The sequence below is a fragment of the Carassius gibelio genome, chromosome B4 (genome assembly GCF_023724105.1).
Source record: "Carassius gibelio isolate Cgi1373 ecotype wild population from Czech Republic chromosome B4, carGib1.2-hapl.c, whole genome shotgun sequence".
Classification (NCBI taxonomy): domain Eukaryota; kingdom Metazoa; phylum Chordata; class Actinopteri; order Cypriniformes; family Cyprinidae; genus Carassius; species Carassius gibelio.
In genome coordinates this window covers 14,020,320-14,040,197 of record NC_068399.1, presented here as the reverse complement: position 1 = coordinate 14,040,197, position 19,878 = coordinate 14,020,320, and the positions used below count along the sequence as shown (strand labels likewise).

At 41.6% G+C, this 19,878-nt stretch overlaps 1 protein-coding gene across 10 annotated transcripts in view; it reads right to left on the bottom strand.

Annotated features, from left to right (window-relative positions):
• Positions 1-596: 596 nt before the first annotated feature.
• Positions 597-19,878, bottom strand: part of LOC127956621 (golgin subfamily B member 1) — a 27,706-nt gene continuing 8,424 nt past the window's right edge. For 9 of the 10 annotated variants that reach the window (XM_052554688.1, XM_052554686.1, XM_052554689.1 and 6 more), the window contains 13 exons: positions 14,645-19,802; positions 14,412-14,494; positions 12,275-12,344; positions 6,871-11,938; positions 6,347-6,770; positions 6,002-6,235; positions 5,068-5,895; positions 4,513-4,697; positions 3,075-3,228; positions 2,728-2,813; positions 2,403-2,474; positions 2,043-2,133; positions 597-1,817 (listed from right to left, as the gene is read on the bottom strand). In XM_052554688.1, coding sequence (XP_052410648.1) covers positions 1,680-1,817; positions 2,043-2,133; positions 2,403-2,474; positions 2,728-2,813; positions 3,075-3,228; positions 4,513-4,697; positions 5,068-5,895; positions 6,002-6,235; positions 6,347-6,770; positions 6,871-11,938; positions 12,275-12,344; positions 14,412-14,494; positions 14,645-19,802 — 12,591 coding nt within the window. In that variant the 3' untranslated portion in view covers positions 597-1,679. The remainder of the gene's footprint in view (positions 1,818-2,042; positions 2,134-2,402; positions 2,475-2,727; positions 2,814-3,074; positions 3,229-4,512; positions 4,698-5,067; positions 5,896-6,001; positions 6,236-6,346; positions 6,771-6,870; positions 11,939-12,274; positions 12,345-14,411; positions 14,495-14,644; positions 19,803-19,878) is intronic. The other variant, XM_052554690.1, reaches the window with a different exon arrangement.

The window sequence follows — 19,878 nt, the reverse complement described above, 5'->3', positions numbered from 1 at the left end:
TGCATTGGAATTTAAAACCCTTTTTCTCTGTTTTAACCTTAAATACTTGAATTTAAATACTTGTAATTTTAAATACTTAAATTATTATGGTCCATTAATGACACCTATTTAAAAAAAAAGAAAAAAAAATATATTTCTATTACTTATATTACACTAAATATTAGAGAAAAATATATTACATATTTTAATTCATTAATGGACCAAAATAATTACATAAATAGTATTAAGTATCAAAAGATCACCTTAAAATATTAAATAAATTTTACGGACCTAAAAGATACAACACTTATTTAACAGACAAATACTTAAGCTGTATGGTCAGACTATAAGTAAGCAATGCCTTCGGTAGCTTTTTTGAGCATCTTGGAGACATTGCCACAGTTCTTCTGGATTGAGTCTGTCTCAGTTTGTTCTGTTTCTTCATTTCATTCCAGACAGACGGATGATGGTGAGATCAGATCTCTGTGTGGAGCACTGGCTGTTGTCAGACTCCTGCAAACAAAAATCTCACTGGATTGTTACATTTAATAGCTTTACTGTAAATCTTGCTGCAATGGCACCAGGATGTCCAAAAACTCCTCGTCACACATCACAAGTGTATGTCTTCCCATAAATAGACTTTATTTCCAAAAAATAGCCCCTACAACAGGGTAGCAGGAGGGAGAGAAAGGATCATTTTATACAGACTTTACAGATTAAACACTCACTGGGCTGTTCTTCAAATCTCAATGTAATAGAGACAAGATTTCAACCACAATCTAAACCATCCCTACACAGCCCAAACGGACCAGAGTGACAGTAGTTAAGTGAGAATAGGATGTCCAGTTCTGGCTCCGAAAACTGGAAACAAGCAGAACTTGAATGATTTGATGAAGCTTTTTACACCTGAAAAAGAATCAAAACATCTAAAGAAATTCAAGGTATTTCATTTACATCTTTAAGAGTGGATAAAAGCATTAGTAGTCCAGATGTAAAGAACACAATGTGTAGTGCTTTACAGAAAATAAACACCAACTAAACAAACAAATAAACCAGAAAAAACACCAATCAAAATATAAATATAAATGACAGTATTGCACCAAGCTGGCAAACTATTCTGCCATGCAAGGAAACAGTCAGCACACTAGGACACTTCTAGAAGGCTTCCGACGTCTTGCCATGCAGACGCATCCAGTATCTGTATCAGCTTCAACGTTACATTACATCTGAACGCTATGACTCCGCAGAAATAAAGAGATATCAGGAGAGAAAACCAACTGCAGGAAGCTGGAATGTGGTCAAAATGAGTTGTCCACCTTTATGCATTTGACAGACAATGTGAAAGACTCTGCTGGACAGATGCTGACACTGTCAACTTCATCTACATTTCCAGATGCTTAAAAATTCCTTCATTCATTTGGGCTTTCTTAAAGGGTGAAATAATGTTCTTGAGGAAGTGCGTGTAGTGCTCTAGTGTTACTAGTCCCATTAAAACTGGGTGGAAATTATTATTTTTTTGTCAGAACGCTCTGATAAAATCACAAACAGTTCATATGTAGCTTTGGTAATTACGCAAGGAAACTTACTCGTAGAAGAATGTAAATTAACCCTGTGTTAAATAATGTGTTCATTTGTTTTGTATTATAAGTGAATGAGCATGTATCTGTCTCTCTCTCAGCAAAGCGTGATCAATCTCTTTCTCACAGATATCCTCCCATGCATAGCAGCAACAGCACGTGAACAGTCAGCAGGTAGAGTGACACCAGCAGAGGCGTTCGCTGACGAGAGCAGAAGGCAACTCGCAGCATTCGCAGTAGTCCAGGTCCACCGCTACGAGTCTACGGTAAAAAAAAAAAAAGGATGCATCTAAAAAATATATCCTGTATATATATATATATATATATATATATATATATATATATATATATATATATATATATATATATATATATATATATATATAAAACTCAGGCTTTAATAATAAAATAATACAGTAAATTAGAAATGTGATTTATAATAGCATTTTTATGCATGTTAAAACAAGGCATTGTGGGGTTGTATACCCGTGTAACGGCGCCCTCTGGAGGCTCAATGAGTACAGCAGTCTCTGACATCATGGCTTCAGATGCTGTCTGCCACTCCCCATGTGTATAGCTGCAAATGAGGAAGCGAAATTATAATATTCAGTTTTTAAATGTGAAAAGTGAGGCATGAAATATGTGAATAAAAACTGAAGTTGGTCCATATGCAGTGGCCCCATAATGTACGTAGTTTAGAGTAAATCTCCAGATGATTTGGTTTGATATTTTGTATATAAAACAACGAAATGACAATTTGAGTGTCTTGTATGCTATGCAGTCTGCAGCAATAATGGCCAGAGCCAGGAGCAGTGAGTTCATCTTAATCTGAAATTAGGGTCAAACCGTTTGAGGCGATCCTGTGCAGCGATGAGCTGCTCCTCTACTCTGAGTCTCTGTTCTGACTCCTCATCCAGCCTGACAGAAACACACACACAGTAGAAGAGTTACTGTACCGCATAGGTATTACACAATACAATATTCATTGATTAGAAAAGAAAATTCACATTCTTAATTCCTTTCAAATACAGTATTAGCATCATGTTAGCTATTAGCCGACGTATTAGCTAAGTGCTATCACTGCAGTTTGTGGCAGAGGTGCTAAAGAGATTGACAGCATGCAACTGTGGATCAGTATAACTAATGATAAGACTGAACTTGGCAGCAATACCTTCTCTGGAGTTCAATGCACTCCGCTTTATAGCCCTCGTTGTGCTCCAGAGGGCCACCAGGGGCAGCATCTACTGCAAGGCTTCCCTACAGGACAAAGAAAGTAGTGTTGAATGCCTCGTACATTCAAGACAATGAAAAAGATCAAGGATTTTCAGATTTATACGGAAGCATATAGTGGTATGTTAAACATACAAACAGACATACAAAGCGTATTAATGAACAGGAGTACAGTGAAAAGAATAAAACATAACTCGCACAAAAACAAGGCAGAACGATTAACGGAAAACAACATTCCTAGGTCACTTACAATGTCTCAAATTTGAAAATGAGACTACAGCTTTTTACCTGTCTTTGTGTGTGCTCAAGCCGTAATTTTGATGTCCGTGCTTCCTCCAGCATGGCAGTAAGATGGCGAACCTGTTGGTCCCTTTCTGAGAGGGTGGTCAGGGTCTGCTGTTTCAGGAGCTCGGCCTGGCCCTGCCAGTCCATCCTCTCAAGTCTATACATGGAAAGCATTTGTAAGAAATTGTAAGAAAGTGTTTTTCACTTTCAGTGAAGTTAGAAATTGTAAGTCTACTAACACTTTCGGGCTAACTTCTTTGAAGCTGTCTGAACAGTCGTTTTACCATGCACATATAACTGGACAGAATAAACTACGAAAGGGACCAAAATTCTGATAGTCAGAAGCATGGCTCTTAAAGACTATGACCAAAATGGCAGAGGGTAGTGGTGGGCAATGTAACTTCAAAATTATATCACGATATTTCAAGAATATTTGCGATAACGGTATTTATTACGATATAGAAAAAATATATTGGTGATTGCAGCTGGCAGGCAGGAGCATTTATTAGTGCACTCAAAATGAAGGGCATTTTCAATCCTTTTTCAATGAGCTAAGTGTCATCGATGACAGACTACCTAATTTGAGGTGTAAATCAATTGTCATAAGGTGGCAGGAGCAACAGCTGTGTGTTAAAGCAGACCGATTGGTGTACAGGGCCGTAACCCTAATCAAATGTAAATAGCATTGCATAGTCTTTTCTGTTTAAATTAAATAGGATTAATTCTCGTTAACAATACAAAGTAATTTAGTAAAGAGCAGTGAGTGGTTTTCTCCCATTTCATTTTTTGGATTAACATTAAAGACACTAACAGCAGCTGGTAAATAAGGTGCGGTCACTTTAAGAGATAATAATACATCCAATTTGATACACATTCCATTTCTTTCACAACTGTTTACTTTCACTTAAGACATAACCTACCATTTTTCAAGGTTATTTTAGAGGTGGCAATTTTTTATGTATTTGTGGTTTCAAGAGCAAGAAGAGACCACACTTAATTTGGTGTTTAAGGGCTGTAAACACAGTGCGCAGGTGCCGAATTGAGCTTTTCTTGTCTTTTTGTGCTTGAATGTTTAAACTGCCAAGTTGTCTTAGTTCGTTTGCTTTACTAAAGATATGCTCCTCTCCCATTTTTGAAGGTAAGAGTGTGCGATCAAATATACTTTAGAACCCCTCTCCCGATACTTTGTTGTCATACACCGATCAGTCTGTGCAGTGCTGCTTCAAGTCTTCAAGTCTCTCTGCTTCCACAAAAAGGGTTTGTGGTGTTGTTGTGCGCACTAGGGAATTTATATCCACCATACGTCATCATGTCGCTATATCATTGATATCATATGGCACTTTTTTTTTTATTATGTAAAAATTGATACCGGTATTATCATGGACTGTATGATATGGCACACCCCTAGCAGAGGGCAATGAAGTCATGAGTTAAGTCTCACCTGAGCATTTCCAGTTCTTGCTTATATCTGTCCATCTGTGCATCTCTATGCCTCATCTCTGCCATGATCTTTTCCTCTTGCTCCCCTGCCCTTCTTCTCTCATCCACCAGAGCCTGAGTGAGCCTGGATAGTTCACCTGATCCAAGTCGATCCAATTCAGACCGCTGCAAGTGCAGCTGCTCCAACTGAGGTGCAATTAACAGATTGCAAATGTTATTAGAAGGAGGATACAAAAACGTAGACATAGGTAGTAACACTTTAGTATAAGGAGTAATTCTCACTATTAACTAGTTGCTTATTAGCATGCTTATTGGCTGTTATTGGCTGCTACTAGTGCTTATAAAGCACATATTCTGTATGACCATATTCTACATTTCCTAACCTACCCAATACCTAAACTAAACAACTACCTTACTAACTATTAATAAGCAGCAAATGAGGGGTTTATTGAGGAAATAGTCATAGTTAATGGTTTGTGAATAGCAAGAATTAAACCTTAATCTAAAATGTGACCACTTAGGTTTCCAATAAATGATCAAGTAATTAATAACATACCATTCTTTCTCTGTCATTTTGCAGTGCTGACAGGGCGTTTTTTAGGCTCCACACTTCTCCTTTGGAGCCACTTGGAGGAGAAGCTGGGTGAGCTGTCTGGTTTACCTCATATAAACGAAGATGCAGCTCCTTGGCCTCATTGACAGCCTGATCTCTTGCATCCTGCAGAGAGGCCATGGCTTGACCAAAAGACTGATTCTGAGCTCGAAGCTGAGAGGCTGCTTCCCTCTCCTCCAGAAGCTGCTGCTCCATCATCAACAGGTCCCGCGCCAACTCTGCAACCCTTTCCTCGGCTGTTTCAGCTTCAGTGCGCAGAACACCACCTTCCCAGCGCAGCTCCTTCAACTCTTTGCTGTGGACTGCCTGGGTCTCCTTCTCCAATTCCAAGGTCTCCTCCAAGGTGGCTATGTGCTTTCTAGCAGCTTGGAGCTGTTCCCTCAGCTTCTCTACCTCAGCCCCCGGTGCATCTTGCTTATCGGCTCTAACAATCCCTTCACTAGCTTGGCTCAAGATCTCCTGCTCCAATGGAGGCATCTTTCCTTGTGCAACATCTTTTACAAGAGCCTGAATTTGGCTCTCGAGGTCTTCTTTCTCTCTCTCCAGGAAACTGATGCGCTCTACTTGGGTAGCAAGAATCTGCTTGTGCTGGGAGTCCTTCATAGCAAGAACCTGTTTCAGGTCATTTCTGTAGCCATGAAGTTGGGCAGCCAGTTTGGCATTCTCAGCATTCAGGTCATCCCGCTGTGACAACAGGGCTCGAATCTCCTCCTTCAAACCATTGTTTTCACCTGCAGCCTCTTGGATCAGACTGTCCTTGTCCATCATAACCTGAGAGAACACGAGACCAAGGATCAGTCAGAATTTAAAATGATAGGCTACTTTATGCAAATTAGTTTATATTTAAAAAAATATCATCTATTTAGAGCAACATTACCTGAAGATGTCTTTCCTCTAGCTGCTTATATTGGCTGAGCACTCTGTCTCTGTCATCCTGCAGGGAGCCCATAGCCTTGGTAAAGGACTCAAGTTGAGCTCTGCTCTGGAAGGTGTCCTCCTCAGCCTTACGAAGCCTTTCTTCTAAACTACGCAACTCCTCTCTCTTCTTCTTCAGCTCTTTCTCTGCCATCTCGGCTCTTACATCTGCATCCTTCCTTGCCTCCTCTACAGCCTAAAAGAAGAGAGGAGTATATTAAAATGTATGGTACTAAATTCCCTACAGTGTGATAAATGAATATGCATGCGATTGTTTCTGATACTTTATTGTCAGAAAATTAAGTACCTGTGTCACAGCTTGCTCTTTCTCACCCAGGAGCTCCATCTCCCTCTTCTCCTTCTCATCCAATGCTGCCTGAAGAGTGTCAGTAAGGTTCTTTGAAGATGCCAGGTCTGTTTCCAGTTGCTCCAGCCTCAAGCATAGTCTCCTTTCTTCTGTCTCCCTTTCTTTGATTACTGCACGTGCCTCATTAGCATCACTCTGAAGCTTGTCTACTGCTTCTTCTAAAGCTTTGGTCCGGTGCCGTAGTCCCTCTGCCTCTGTCTCCAGGGTAGTCAGCTGGGAACGAGTCTGGGTCAGGTTGGTCTCTACTAGAGCGAGGTTCTGCTGCAGATCCCCTCTTTCTTTCTCAAGAGCTGCAAAGCTATCATTATGTTTCTTTTCTGCCTCAGACAGCTCTAGCTGTAGGTTCTCTCCCTCCTTTTGCATTCTACAAACATACAGAAATGAATTATTTAAAATTTACTTTAAGTAAAATTTCCAGAAATTGATAAAAAAAAAAAATCAAAAATACAAAAAAGAAAACAAACCTTTCCAATAAACTCTGCAGCTCCTCTTTTTGGGTGGTCTCCCTCTGGAGTCGCTCAGCAAGGTCTTTAGCACGGGTCTCAGCCTCCCGAACATCAGCCTCCTTTTCTTGTAGCTCACTATGAAAACGACTCTCCCATTGCTTGGCCTCATCCAGCACTCGATCACGGTCATCCTGCAGGGACGACATGGAGCGAGAAAAGGCTGCCAACCGAGCCAATGCTTCATCCAGACGTGCTTGCATTTCCTGGGAATGCCTGTCTGCGGCCTCATTAATACTCCTTGCCTCAAGAGTTGCCTCTTCCACCCTCTCCCGCTCCCGATAAGACTTCTCCAGTCTTAATTCCATCTGTTTAAGCTCAGCTCCAAGGCGATACCTGACTTCATCCAAGGTACGCTCTGCATCTGCCTTCAGCTCAGCTTCTTTGAGCTGTACCATTTTTTCAGCAGCTATTTTGTCTGCTTGCGCCTGCTTTGCCTCTTCCAGCGCCATGTCCAATTTCCCTTTACACATCGAAAGTTCAGATGCAATACTTGTTCTGTCTTGCATAATCTTTACAATCTCCAAGCGTGCTGCATCAAGTTCTGCACTCACCTCAACTCTCCCTAAAGTCAATGACTTAACATCTTTACCCAGTTCACTTATTCTTTCCTGGTACTCAATGCAGTCTTTCTGTAACTGACGAACTTCCATTTGCTTCTCCCTTAGCAGTTCCTCAAGCTGACGTGTCCTGTTTTGACTACCGTCTTTAAACCTCTGTGCTGACTTCAACTTCTGCTCCAGCTCTCTTTGTTTGCCTGCCTCAGACTCTGCCTCTGCTCTCTCTCGTTGTGCCTGCCTCATGTCCTCTTCCATCCTGGCTGCCCGGTCCCTCTCACTTGCCACCTCAGCTTCCAGCTCAGCCCGCTCTCTCTCCAGTTTCTCCAATTCCCTCTGCATGTCTGTTAGGCGATCACGACTGTCAGATGCCTCTTGCTGGTAGCCTGCAATGCTTCCATTGAGCTGAGCCAGCTGGTTCATTAACTGCTCCTCCAGGTCATCTCTTTCAGTCTCTAGGCTGGCGCGAAGTTCTTGCAGTTGGGTCTCTTTCTTATAGAGCTCTTCCTTCTGGAGCCCCTCTCTTTCTGAAGACTCCTGAAGTTGCTGCTTGAAGGAAGCAAGCTCTGCATTGAGCATTGACTCTTGCTTGTTTCTGGATTCCATTTGATCTTCAAGAGCAGCTTCAAGTTCCCTTATCTTATTCTCTGCTGTTTTGAGAGAGGTTTCTAGTTCCTTGAGCCTTTCCTCTGTTTGAGCGGTCATCTCAACATTTGATTGCATCATTTGTTCAAGAGCAGTACCAATGGATTCCAATGGCTCAGTGGGATTGGCCTCTAGGGCAATACTATCACTCTGGTACTCTTGAATTTCAATTACATCAGGACTTCTCTGCTGTGTGAAATTTTTAACCTCCTTAATGGTTTCCACAGAGCATGTGTCCAGGTTCTCACTGCCCTTTTTGTCAATGTCCTCAGCCAAGCACAATCTCAACTCCTCAGCTTCATGCTCCAAAAAGTTTTTTTCACCCAAAACAATATTATAATTTATTTTCAAGGTTTCGAGCTCTTGTTTGACACTCTCAAGATCTTGTTTAAGCTCAGTATCTGTATGTTTGGTCAATTTCTTCTCTTCTTGCTCCCTGAGCCTTTCATTCTCCTCCTCCAGATCCATTATCTTCTGATGCTTAACCTTGGCAAACTTTCTCATTTTTTCTTTCACAACATCCACCTCCTTCATAGCTTCCTCAGCTAACCTCTCAGCCTCATGTCTGGCTGCCTCATGAGCTCGTGCCTTGGCTGCTAACTCCTGCCTCTCTTGTCGAGCAGCTTCAAGCACTCGTCTCACTCGTTCAGCCTCATCACTTACATTTTCATATGACTTGAGGAGGGATTCATACTCTTCTTTCATGCTTTGCACCTTTTCTTCCAGCTGTCTGCACACTTGATCGGATTCCTCTTTGGCACTCTCAGCCTGACGTTTACATGCATCCTTCTCATTCAAAACACCCTCCATGGCAAGTTTAAGGCTCTCACATGAGGCACGCAGACTCTGGTTTTCCAACAAAGTTCGATCCACCTCTTCAATTAATTTCTCCCTCTCTTCTCTTGACTTGTTCAGCTCCACCTCTATTAACTCCAGTTTCTGTTGTAGCTCTAATTTGATCTTCTCAGCAGCAGTCTGTTCCTCCTTTAACAGCTGTTTCTGTTTGAGCGCCTCCTTACGTGATACAAGAGCAGCCTGCAGTTTGCGTTGAAGCTGTTGGAGTTTGGCATTATAATCCTTCTCTTCTTCATCACGTTGTGGCATTTCTGCTTCCAGTTTTTTAACCTTATCTTGCTCTGCTTTAAGCCCTTCTTGTAGGGAAGCAATCAGCTGATCTTTCTCCAGTACCGTTTCCTGCATCTTAAGTAAAAGTGAACTTTGTTCGCTAAGCTGTTGGCTTAAATCAACAATCTCATCATTCTTATGTTTAAGAAACTGTTTAAATTCTTCCACTTCTGACTGAAGTGCTTTGACTGGGGACTCAGCATCTGAGATGCTTCTTTTAGCTGCTTCCCAAGCCTCATCCACCTCCACTTTCAGCTTCTCTGCATTAGCTTCGGCTCTCTGACATTTCTCCCTAATAGCCTCCATTTCATCAGTGAGAGCATCAATCTGCCTCTCCTTTTCTCTCAAGACTTCAAGTTCTTTGCAAAGCTCTTTGAATTTGCTATCAGTGAGTGATTGAGAGGATTGGCTCTCTTGTAGGCGCACCTCCAATTCTGCACGAGCAGCTTGCTCAACTCTTAATTCCTCCTGGAGACCATTTATAATGTCCTCATGATCTTTTACCACAGGCTGTTGAGATTGCTCACCAGGTTTATGTTGTTGTGTCTTGGTCTCAGCTGAAGTAAAATCCACCCAATCATTTGTCTTTGGTTTCTCCAGATTTTGTGTAGCAGACCCAACATTCCCCTCCACATTCACACTGTTAACTTTATCTGTATCATTCTTTGATTCTAGCAGCCCCTCAAGCTCCACAATACGATTCAACAACCCATTTTTTTCTCTCTCTTCAGTTTGGAGGCGTTCAAAAAGGTCACTGTACTCCTCTTTCTGTTGTTTCATCTGCTCAAGATGATGGCGATCATTCTCTTGAGCTTTTACAACAGTGTCCTCATGAGCATCAGTCGATTCCTGAAGCTTTTTATGCAATATTTCAATGTCAGATTCCATAGACGCTATCTGTGAAAGAAGCCTATTTCTGTCTTCCGCCATCTGTGACATTTGTTGCTCATTTAGTTGTACATACCGCTCAGTCAAATGTTCTATTTCTGCACGTGACTCAGTCAATGCTTGATCTTGCTTACTGATTTTTTGTTTCAGACTTGTTAAGGTCTCTTCTTTTATATTTAAGTCATCTCTGGTCTCTTGCAACAAAACATCAAGTCTCTGGATTTCTCTCTCTTTTTCCTTAATTTCATTTTTGAACTGAAGAGTTATTTCCTCAGTACCATCTCTTTCCTTTTCTTCCTTGATCTCAGCCTCCTTCTCAAAGTCTGCAACTTTTTTTATCAATTCTTTCCGCTGTATCAGAGCTGCCTGCAGCTTTCTCTTGACCTGTTCTCCATTTTTCTTTAAGGCAGCCATTTGAGTATTCAAGTCATCATTTTCCTTTCGTAAAGCAACAAGCTCCTCACATTCTGATGTTTTATCCTCTAGCATTTTCTGCTGGTAATCTCTGACAATCTCAAGTTCATGTATTTGCTCTTTTAGCTTTTTGACTTCACTGGACATTGTAAACCTTTCCTCACCAGCCTGGAGTAGTTTTGCAGTCATGCTTTCATTGAGTTCCATCATCTCCTGGTCTTTCTGTGAGAGACACTTTTGTAGACCTTCCAGGTCAGCAGTCCGGTCAATGAGAGCAGCTTTTGCTATATCAGCCTCGTGAGAAATCTGGACTAACCTGCCCTCCATATCCACAAGCTTCTGTTCCAGTTCGGAGGAAGTGAGCTCTCTGTCCTCTAGTTGAGCAGCAAGCATTCTAGCTTGTCCTTCTTGTTCAAAAAGTCTTTGATGGACTTCATCAAGGCTTTCCTGTAAGGCTTTCATCTTATCATCTTTAGAGAAAGCCTCTTCTTGCAAGTTTTCAAACTGCTCTACAACATTTTGCCTATCTATTTTTTCTCGCTTAAACAATGCCTTAACTTCGATCAGCTCTTTCTCGTATATATCTGCCTTGCACTGCACCTCATTTTTGGAATCTGTGAGAGACCTAAGTTCTTCCTCGAGCTGGAAGACTCTCTCCTGTGATTGTAAAGCTGTGTCTTTAAACTGCTGAAGCTCTCCCAGAAGTTCACTATATCTTTTCTGAATCTCTTCTGCTAAGACCTGTGCAAAAGCCTGACCAGTGTTTGAATCTGTATTTAGCAGGCTTCCCTCCTGTTGACCAAGACGTATCTGTACAGTTTCACGGATAACTAAAGATGGTGATTCAATATCAACTAAGCAGCTAGTTGATGCTACATGCTCTTCGCAGGTCTCTTCCCAAGATTGTGTGGATAAGCGTAATGAGGCAAAGTCCTGAATTTGGGGCGCCCACTCTTGAGTCCCATCTTGGTTGACTGCCTCCAGAAGAGTCCAGCTACTATGAGGCACCTCTGAGTCACTGCTTGTCACCATCTCATCTGAGGAGGTACCCTTTGATTTTCCAGGAGACACAGGCTGGGGTGCTATAATCTCAGGGCTACTCTCATTGCCAGCAGAAACAGACAGAACCGATGTGTCAACTGCCACAAGTGTCATCTCTTCCTCTTGTGTGCCCTCAAGAACCTCAGATAGAGCTGTAGAATTGTCGTACAAACCAGCAATGTCCTCTCTGCTTTGGCTGTCAGCACGTTCCTCCTCTGAAATAGTTTTGCCTGTAGTGAGTGACAGTTTTTCTTTGAGATCAAAGAGTTCCTTTTCTCTGTCTGCAAGCTGCAGCTCAAGAAACAGTACCCGATCAGACTGAAATTTGTATTCTGATCTATGTGCATCTCCACTGTTATCTGAGGGTAGCATTTGTGAGAAGAAAAAAATAATTATGAGACAACCCTGTGAAAATCATCAAATAACTAAAAATTAAACATGCAAGATGCATCATGTTAAAAAAACAACAACAACCTTGTTTCAAGAATAAATAATTAACTTCCTGTTTTTGTTTTGTGTTTTAACTGGGGGAACAGGTCTTTCTGGTTGTCCTAACATTACAAACCACAATGTTAAAGGGCATGTTCTCCCCTAGAGAGCAAGGCTATTATGGAAAAACATGGGACTGCTGTCACTGGAAGAAACACCACAGTTCATAGTACATTCAGGTATACAAGAGCAAACATTAGACTTACCCTGGTGTGTCCTGTCCAAATCTCTCACAGACAGGTCAGTCACATGATCACGTAATGACTCACCAGTAACCTAGGAAAGACAGGCCTCAGTTACAACAAACAGTGTGCTTACACTAATGCATGTTTATTGAGAGTGCCCTGGTCTATTGAATTGCCAACATAACTGCAAGTATTTCAATGCTATTACCAGCCATACCTTTACTAATACTAAATAATTGTGCCCTCATATGTGGGGGCAAGTAATAGAAAAAACTAATTATGAAAGTGAAGAGGATTATATCTCTGACCTGATAAGTTGTGAGACAAACCGTCTAGGCATGTATGTCACCTTGCGTCTGTCGCGACAGACACAGCTTATCCTATATACTAAATGAGTCTGCCATGGCAGACGCGCTGGCCTCAACAAGTACATCTTATTCTGTGCACTAACTCCATTGCATAATAACATATTTGTCTTTGTCATTAGGTGCAAATATTATCTGATCTAAAAAGTTACAGCAGAACTATGTACATCAATCCATACAATGGGCCGGCAATACCATGACTTAGGTGCCCTTGAGCAAAGCACCGAACCCCCAATTGCTCCCCGGACGCCGCAGCATAAATGGCTGCCCACTGCTCTGGGTGTGTTCATGGTGTGTGTGTGTGTGTGTGTGTGTTCACTGCTGTGTGTGTGCACTTTGGATGGGATAAATGCAGAGCACGAATTCTGAGTATGGGTCACCATACTTGGCTGTGTGTCACGTCACTTTCACAACTTTAAAGGGGGGGTGAAATGCTATTTCATGCATACTGAGTTTTTTACAATGTTAAAGAGTTGGATTCCCATGCTAAACATGGACAAAGTTTCAAATATTAAGTTGGACGTTTGAAGGAGTATTTTTGTTCCAAAGTTTGTCACAAGTTTCGGAAAGTTTTTTTTCGAGTATGGCTCTGTGTGACGTTAGATGGAGCGGAATTTCCTTTTATGGGTCCTAAGGGCACTTCTGCGGGAAGAGCGCGCGCTCCCGTATAGCAGAGCAGAGACGAGACATTCACTGACCAGGGCGAGAGCGAATTGTCACAAAAGAAGTGTATTATTGGTTGCCAGGGCAAGACAACCCTGCACAGATTACCAAAAAAAAAAAAAAAAACCTCATCAAGGGACCAGTAGACGGAGTTTATTTTTAAAGAGCATCTTTTAAAGAGTGTTTTTGTTTGTTTCCTGCATTTCGAAGATGATTGTTTTACAAACAAGGCCCAGTTTGACGCCGGATTTACATATCATTTATTTCTTAAGGATGATGCAGTCCCAACGAAAAAAGGGTCACGATCGTGTGTTGGAACCGCAGGCGGTGAGTAAAACTGCTTCAAATATCTCTGTGTTGTTAACTTAGTTATCAGCGCGTAAGCACATCAAGTAAACAACATGCGATGTTGTCATCAAACTGCACTTTCCACATGTACACCTTAAAAAAACAATGTGCAACTTAGTCATTTTCCAAAACCGCTAAGCAAATATATACAGTTTCAGTACATACTACATAGAGACGTCCTGCTGTAGTCGTTGCTGCTGCTGCTCTCGTTAAATTTCAGCCTCTGGATCCGATTCTGGATCATAAATATACGCTGAATCTGACTGTTAGCCATGGTTTGTTTTGGATGATGTTTTTTTTCCTCACGGTAATGTCACAGTTTCCAGAGACGCTCTCAATGCAAAACCCTACTCGCGCTCGTGATTCTTTAGCTCCGCCCACACGTCACGCCTTCCGGGAAAAAACGGTACAGACTATCTTTCTCTTATAAATATAATAAAACTAAAGACTTTTTGGAGTTATGAAGGATGCAGTACTACTCTATAGGTACTCAAGATTAACAGGATATTGAGTGAAAACGAGCATTTCACCCCCCCCCCCCCCCCTTTAAGTATCATTTATGTTTATAGCATATATAATGCAGGACAGATTTAATACCAAGAACTACCTTTTTTTTAATACCTAACACCTAAGTATGAGTGAAAGTCATATTTCCTTAGCTCTTATTACTGTCATTAAAAAAAACACTTAAAAGTTCTACTGTACTGAAAAACAAATCAGTGTCATCAGTTGTATCTTGCAAAGCAATGTTTAAAACTCAGATATTTTTGCAATCCACCGACCTGAACAGTGAGAAGTTGTTGCTCCAGTTCCTGTATCCTAGCAACTGCTTTCTCTTTCTCAGCTGTGCTCTTATCCAGTTGACCTAGAGCATCAGGTGTGTTAAGACAATTACTTTTTGATCACAGTACAAACTATTTGCCCTAAATTGTGGCATTGTTTGATAAAATGCTACCAAGGACAGTTAACTGAAACCACAAAACTGCTTTGAACTTTGTTCTCCTGGGCTGTTTACCTTGCAGAGATTGCAGAGTAAGTGTGATTTGGGACATGCATGCTTGACTCTCTTGCTGTTCATCTGTAAGGTTGCTCAGCCGAGCTTCTAGAGCAGGTAACACCTTTAAAAACTGTGCAGGGTCAGTAGGAATGGATATTTCCACCTCTGCCTCCCCAGGAGTTGTCAAATTCTGAATCCCTCTCCAAAGATTCTCCAGTGCATCCTTGGCTTGCAGTCCTGCTTTCTGTTCCTCTTTATTGGCATCCAGTGTGTCTCTTAAGGACTCAAGCTCATTTTGCATCTGTGCTAAGCGATTTCTTTCATTCTTAGATTCTTCTTCCCTTGCTCTCTCCACTTCATTGAGCTTCTCCTGAAGATGATGAAGCTCTTCCATGCGACTTGCCACCTCCACCTCTAGCTTCTTTGTCATTTCCTCTTTCTGGCTCTCAGCGACTTCCAGACATGCTTGCAAGTTGGCCAGCTCGGTCTCAAACCTTATTTGTCTCTCTTGTAACATCTCCAGACTTTCTCTCTTCTCATCTGAAAGTTTTTCTCTTAACTCATCAAACTCTGTGGTCTTTTTGAGTAACTCTGCATTGAGAGCGCTGATGGTCTGCTCTTTTTCGCTTTCTGTGGTTTCCATTCTAGCTTCTAGAGATACTTTCAGGTTGGTCAGCTCTTCCGCAAAGCTAGTCTCTCTCTCTTTAAACTTCTCCAGCATTTTGTTCTTCTCTCTTTCTTCAGATTGACTTTTTGCTCTCATTTCATCCAACTCCATGGCCGTTTTTAGTAACTCAGCATTGAGAGCACTGATGGTCTGCACTTTTTCGCTTTCTGTGGTTTCCAATCTGGCTTCTAGAGATGCTTTCAAGTTGGTCAGCTCTGCATCAAAGCTAGTCTCTCTCTCTTTAAATTTCTCCAGCATCTCTTCCTTCTCTCTTTCTTCAGATTCAAGTTTTGATCTCATTTCATCCACTTCTGCTCCCTTTTTCAGTATCTCCGCATATAGGGCACTGATGGTCTGCTCTTTTTCGCTTTCTGTGGTTTCCAATTTGGCTTCTAGAGATACTTTCAAGTTGGTGAGCTCTGCCTCAAAGGCACATTCTCTCCCTTTTATTTTCTCTAGCATTTCTTCCTTCTCTCTTTGCCCAGATTCAAGTTTTGCTCTGATTTCATCAGTCTCTGCTGTCTTTTTCACTAACTCCGCATTGAGAGCACTGATGTTCTGGTCTCTTTCCTTTTCCGAAGCTTCTAATCTAGTTTCTAGAGACACTTTCAAGTTGGTCAGCTCTGCCTCAAAGCTAGACTCTCTCTCTCTCATTTTCTCCAGCATATCTTCCTTCTCTCTTTCCCCAGATTCAAGCTTTGCTCTCATCTCATCCATCTCTGTGGTCTTTTTCAGCAATTCAGCATTAAGTTGTGTGACATTGATGTTGAGTGTACTGATGATCTGCTCTCTCTCACTCTCCGATGTCTCCAATCTGGCTTCTAGACATGCTTTCATTTTGGCCAGCTCAGCCTCAAAGGCATTTTCTTTATCTTTCAATTTCTCCAGCATTTCTTCTTTCTCTCTTTTAGCAGATGCAAGTTTTGCTCTCATTTCATCAGTCTCTGCTGTCTTTTTCAGTAACTCAGAATTGAGAGCACTGATGTTCTGGTTACTTTCATTTTCTAGCATTTCCAATCTAGTTTCCAGAGATTCTTTTATTTTGGTCAGCTCTGCCTCAAAGGCACATTCTCTCTCTTTTAATTTCTCCAGTATTTGTTCATTCTGTCTTTGGCCAGATTCAAATTTTGATCTGATTTCATCCACCTCTGTGGTCTTTCTCTGTAACTCCGCATTGAGAGCACTGATGGTCTGCTCTTTTTCGCTTTCTGTGAATTCCAATCTGGCTTCTAGAGATACTTTCATTTTGGCCAGCTCAGCCTCAAAAGCATTTTCTTTATCTTTCAATTTCTCCAGCATTTCATTCTTCTCTCTTTCTTCAGATTCAAGTTTTGCTCTCAATTCACCCATCTCTGCTGTCTTTTTCAGTAACTCAGCATTGAGAGCACTGATGTTCTGGTCTCTTTCCATTTCTGAAGTTTCCAATCTAGTTTCTAGAGACACTTTCAAGTTAGTCAGCTCTGCCTCAAAGCTAGACTCCCGCTCTTTCATTTTCTCCAGCATTTCTTCCTTCTCTCTTTGCCCAGATTCAAGTTTTGCTCTCAATTCATCCATCTCTGCTGTCTTTTTCACTAACTCAGCATTTAGGGCACTGATGTTCTGGTCTCTTTCCTTTTCCGAAGCTTCTAATCTAGTTTCTAGAGACACTTTCAAGTTGGTCAGCTCTGCCTCAAAGCTAGACTCCCGCTCTTTCATTTTCTCCAGCATATCTTCCTTCTCTCTTTCCCCAGATTCAAGCTTTGCTCTCATCTCATCCATCTCTGTGGTCTTTTTCAGCAATTCAGCATTAAGTTGTGTGACATTGATGTTGAGTGTGCTGATGATCTGCTCTCTCTCACTCTCCGATGTTTCCAATCTGGCTTCTAGACATGCTTTCATTTTGGCCATCTCAGACTCAAAGGCACATTCTCTCCCTTTTATTTTCTCTAGCATTTCTTCCTTCTCTCTTTCAGCAGATTCAAGTTTTGCTCTGATTTCATCAGTCTCTGCTGTCTTTTTCACTAACTCAGCATTGAGAGCACTGATGTTCTGGTCTCTTTCCATTTCTGAAGTTTCCAATCTAGTTTCTAGAGACACTTTCAAGTTAGTCAGCTCTGCCTCAAAGCTAGACTCCCGCTCTTTCATTTTCTCCAGCATCTCTTCCTTCTCTCTTTCCCCAGATTCAAGTTTTGCTCTCACTTCATCCATCTCTGCTGTCTTTTTCACTAACTCCGCATTGAGAGCACTGATGTTCTGGTCTCTTTCCTTTTCCGAAGCTTCTAATCTAGTTTCTAGAGATACTTTCAAGTTGGTCAGCTCTGCTTCAAAGGCACTCTCTCTCTGTCTCACTTTCTCCAGCATTTCTTCCTTCTCTCTTTCCCCAGATTCAAGCTTTGCTCTCATCTCATCCAACTCTGTGGTCTTTTTCACCAATTCAGCACTAAGTTGTGTGACATTGATGTTGAGTGTACTGATGATCTGCTCTCTCTCACTCTCCGATGTCTCCAATCTGGCTTCTAGACATGCTTTCATTTTGGCCAGCTCAGCCTCAAAGGCACATTCTCTCCCTTTTATTTTCTCTCGCATTTCTTCCTTCTCTCTTTCAGCAGATTCAAGTTTTGCTCTGATTTCATCAGTCTCTGCTGTCTTTTTCACTAACTCCGCATTGAGAGCACTGATGTTCTGGTTTCTTTCATTTTCTAATGTTTCCAATCTAGTTTCTAGAGATACTTTCAAGTTGGTCAGCTCTGCCTCAAAGCTAGACTCTCGCTCTTTCATTTTCTCCAGCATATCTTCCTTCTCTCTTTCCCCAGATTCAAGCTTTGCTCTCATCTCATCCATCTCTGTGGTCTTTTTCAGCAATTCAGCATTAAGTTGTGTGACATTGATGTTGAGTGTGCTGATGATCTGCTCTCTCTCACTCTCCGATGTCTCCAATCTGGCTTCTAGAAATGCTTTCATTTTGGCCATCTCAGCCTCAAAGGCATTTTCTTTATCTTTCAATTTCTCCAGCATCTCTTCCTTTTCTCTTTGCCCAGATTCAAGTTTTGCTCTCAATTCACCCATCTCTGCTGTCTTTTTCACTAACTCAGCATTGAGAGCACTGATGTTCTGGTCTCTTTCCATTTCTGAAGTTTCTAATCTAGTTTCTAGAGACACTTTCAAGTAGGTCAGCTCTGCCTCAAAGCTAGACTCCCGCTCTTTCATTTTCTCCAGCATTTCTTCCTTCTCTCTTTGCCCAGAATCAAGTTTTTCTCTAATTTCATCCACCTCTGCTGTCTTTTTCAGTAATTCAGCATTGAGAGCACTGATGTTCTGGTCTCTTTCCTTTTCCGAAGCTTCTAATCTAGTTTCTAGAGATACTTTCAAGTTGGTCAGCTCTGCCTCAAAGGCACTCTCTCTCTGTCTCACTTTCTCCAGGATTTCTTCCTTCTCTCTTTCCCCAGATTCAAGCTTTGCTCTCATCTCATCCATCTCTGTGGTCTTTTTCAGCAATTCAGCATTAAGTTGTGTGACATTGATGTTGAGTGTGCTGATGATCTGCTCTCTCTCACTCTCTGATGACTCCAATCTGGCTTCTAGACATGCTTTCATTTTGGACATCTCAGACTCAAAGGCACATTCTCTCCCTTTTATTTCCTCCAGCATTTCTTCCTTCTCTCTTTGCCCAGATTCAATTTTTGCTCTCATTTCATCCATCTCTGCTGTCTTTTTCAGTAAATCAGTATTGAGAGCACTGATGTTCTGCTCTTTTTCGCTTTCTGTGGTTTCCAATCTGGCTTCTAGAGATGCTTTCAAGTTGGTCAGCTCTGCATCAAAGCTAGTCTCTCTCTCTTTAAATTTCGCCAGTATCTCTTCCTTTTCTCTTTCTTCAGATTCAAGTTTTGCTCTCATTTCATCCATCTCTGCCCCCTTTTTCACTAACTCCGCATTGAGAGCACTGATGTTCTGGTTTCTTTCATTTTCTAATGTTTCCAATCTAGTTTCTAGAGATACTTTCAAGTTGGTCAGCTCTGCCTCAAAGCTAGACTCTCTCTCTCTCATTTTCTCCAGCATATCTTCCTTCTCTCTTTCCCCAGATTCAAGCTTTGCTCTCATCTCATCCATCTCTGTGGTCTTTTTCAGCAATTCAGCATTAAGTTGTGTGACATTGATGTTGAGTGTACTGATGATCTGCTCTCTCTCACTCTCCGATGTCTCCAATCTGGCTTCTAGACATGCTTTCATTTTGGCCAGCTCAGCCTCAAAGGCATTTTCTTTATCTTTCAATTTCTCCAGCATTTCTTCTTTCTCTCTTCCAGCAGATTCAAGTTTTGCTCTCATTTCATCAGTCTCTGTGGTCTTTTGCATTAATTCAGTGTTGAGAGAATTGACAGTCTGTTCTCTCTCACTCCCTGAAGCTTCTAGTCTGGCTCTAAGAGCCTGAAGTTCTTCCTCAGCACGCATTGCCCACTGCTGCCTCTCCTCTTCTCTCAGTCGCCGGGCTTCTGCTAACTCCAATTCCATCTGCCTGAACTGAGCAGTCAGAATCTGCACAAATGAAACATCCATCATGTTTATACATTCCTCTTGGTCTATAATCCTAAAAAAAGAGAGTTTTCAGTCC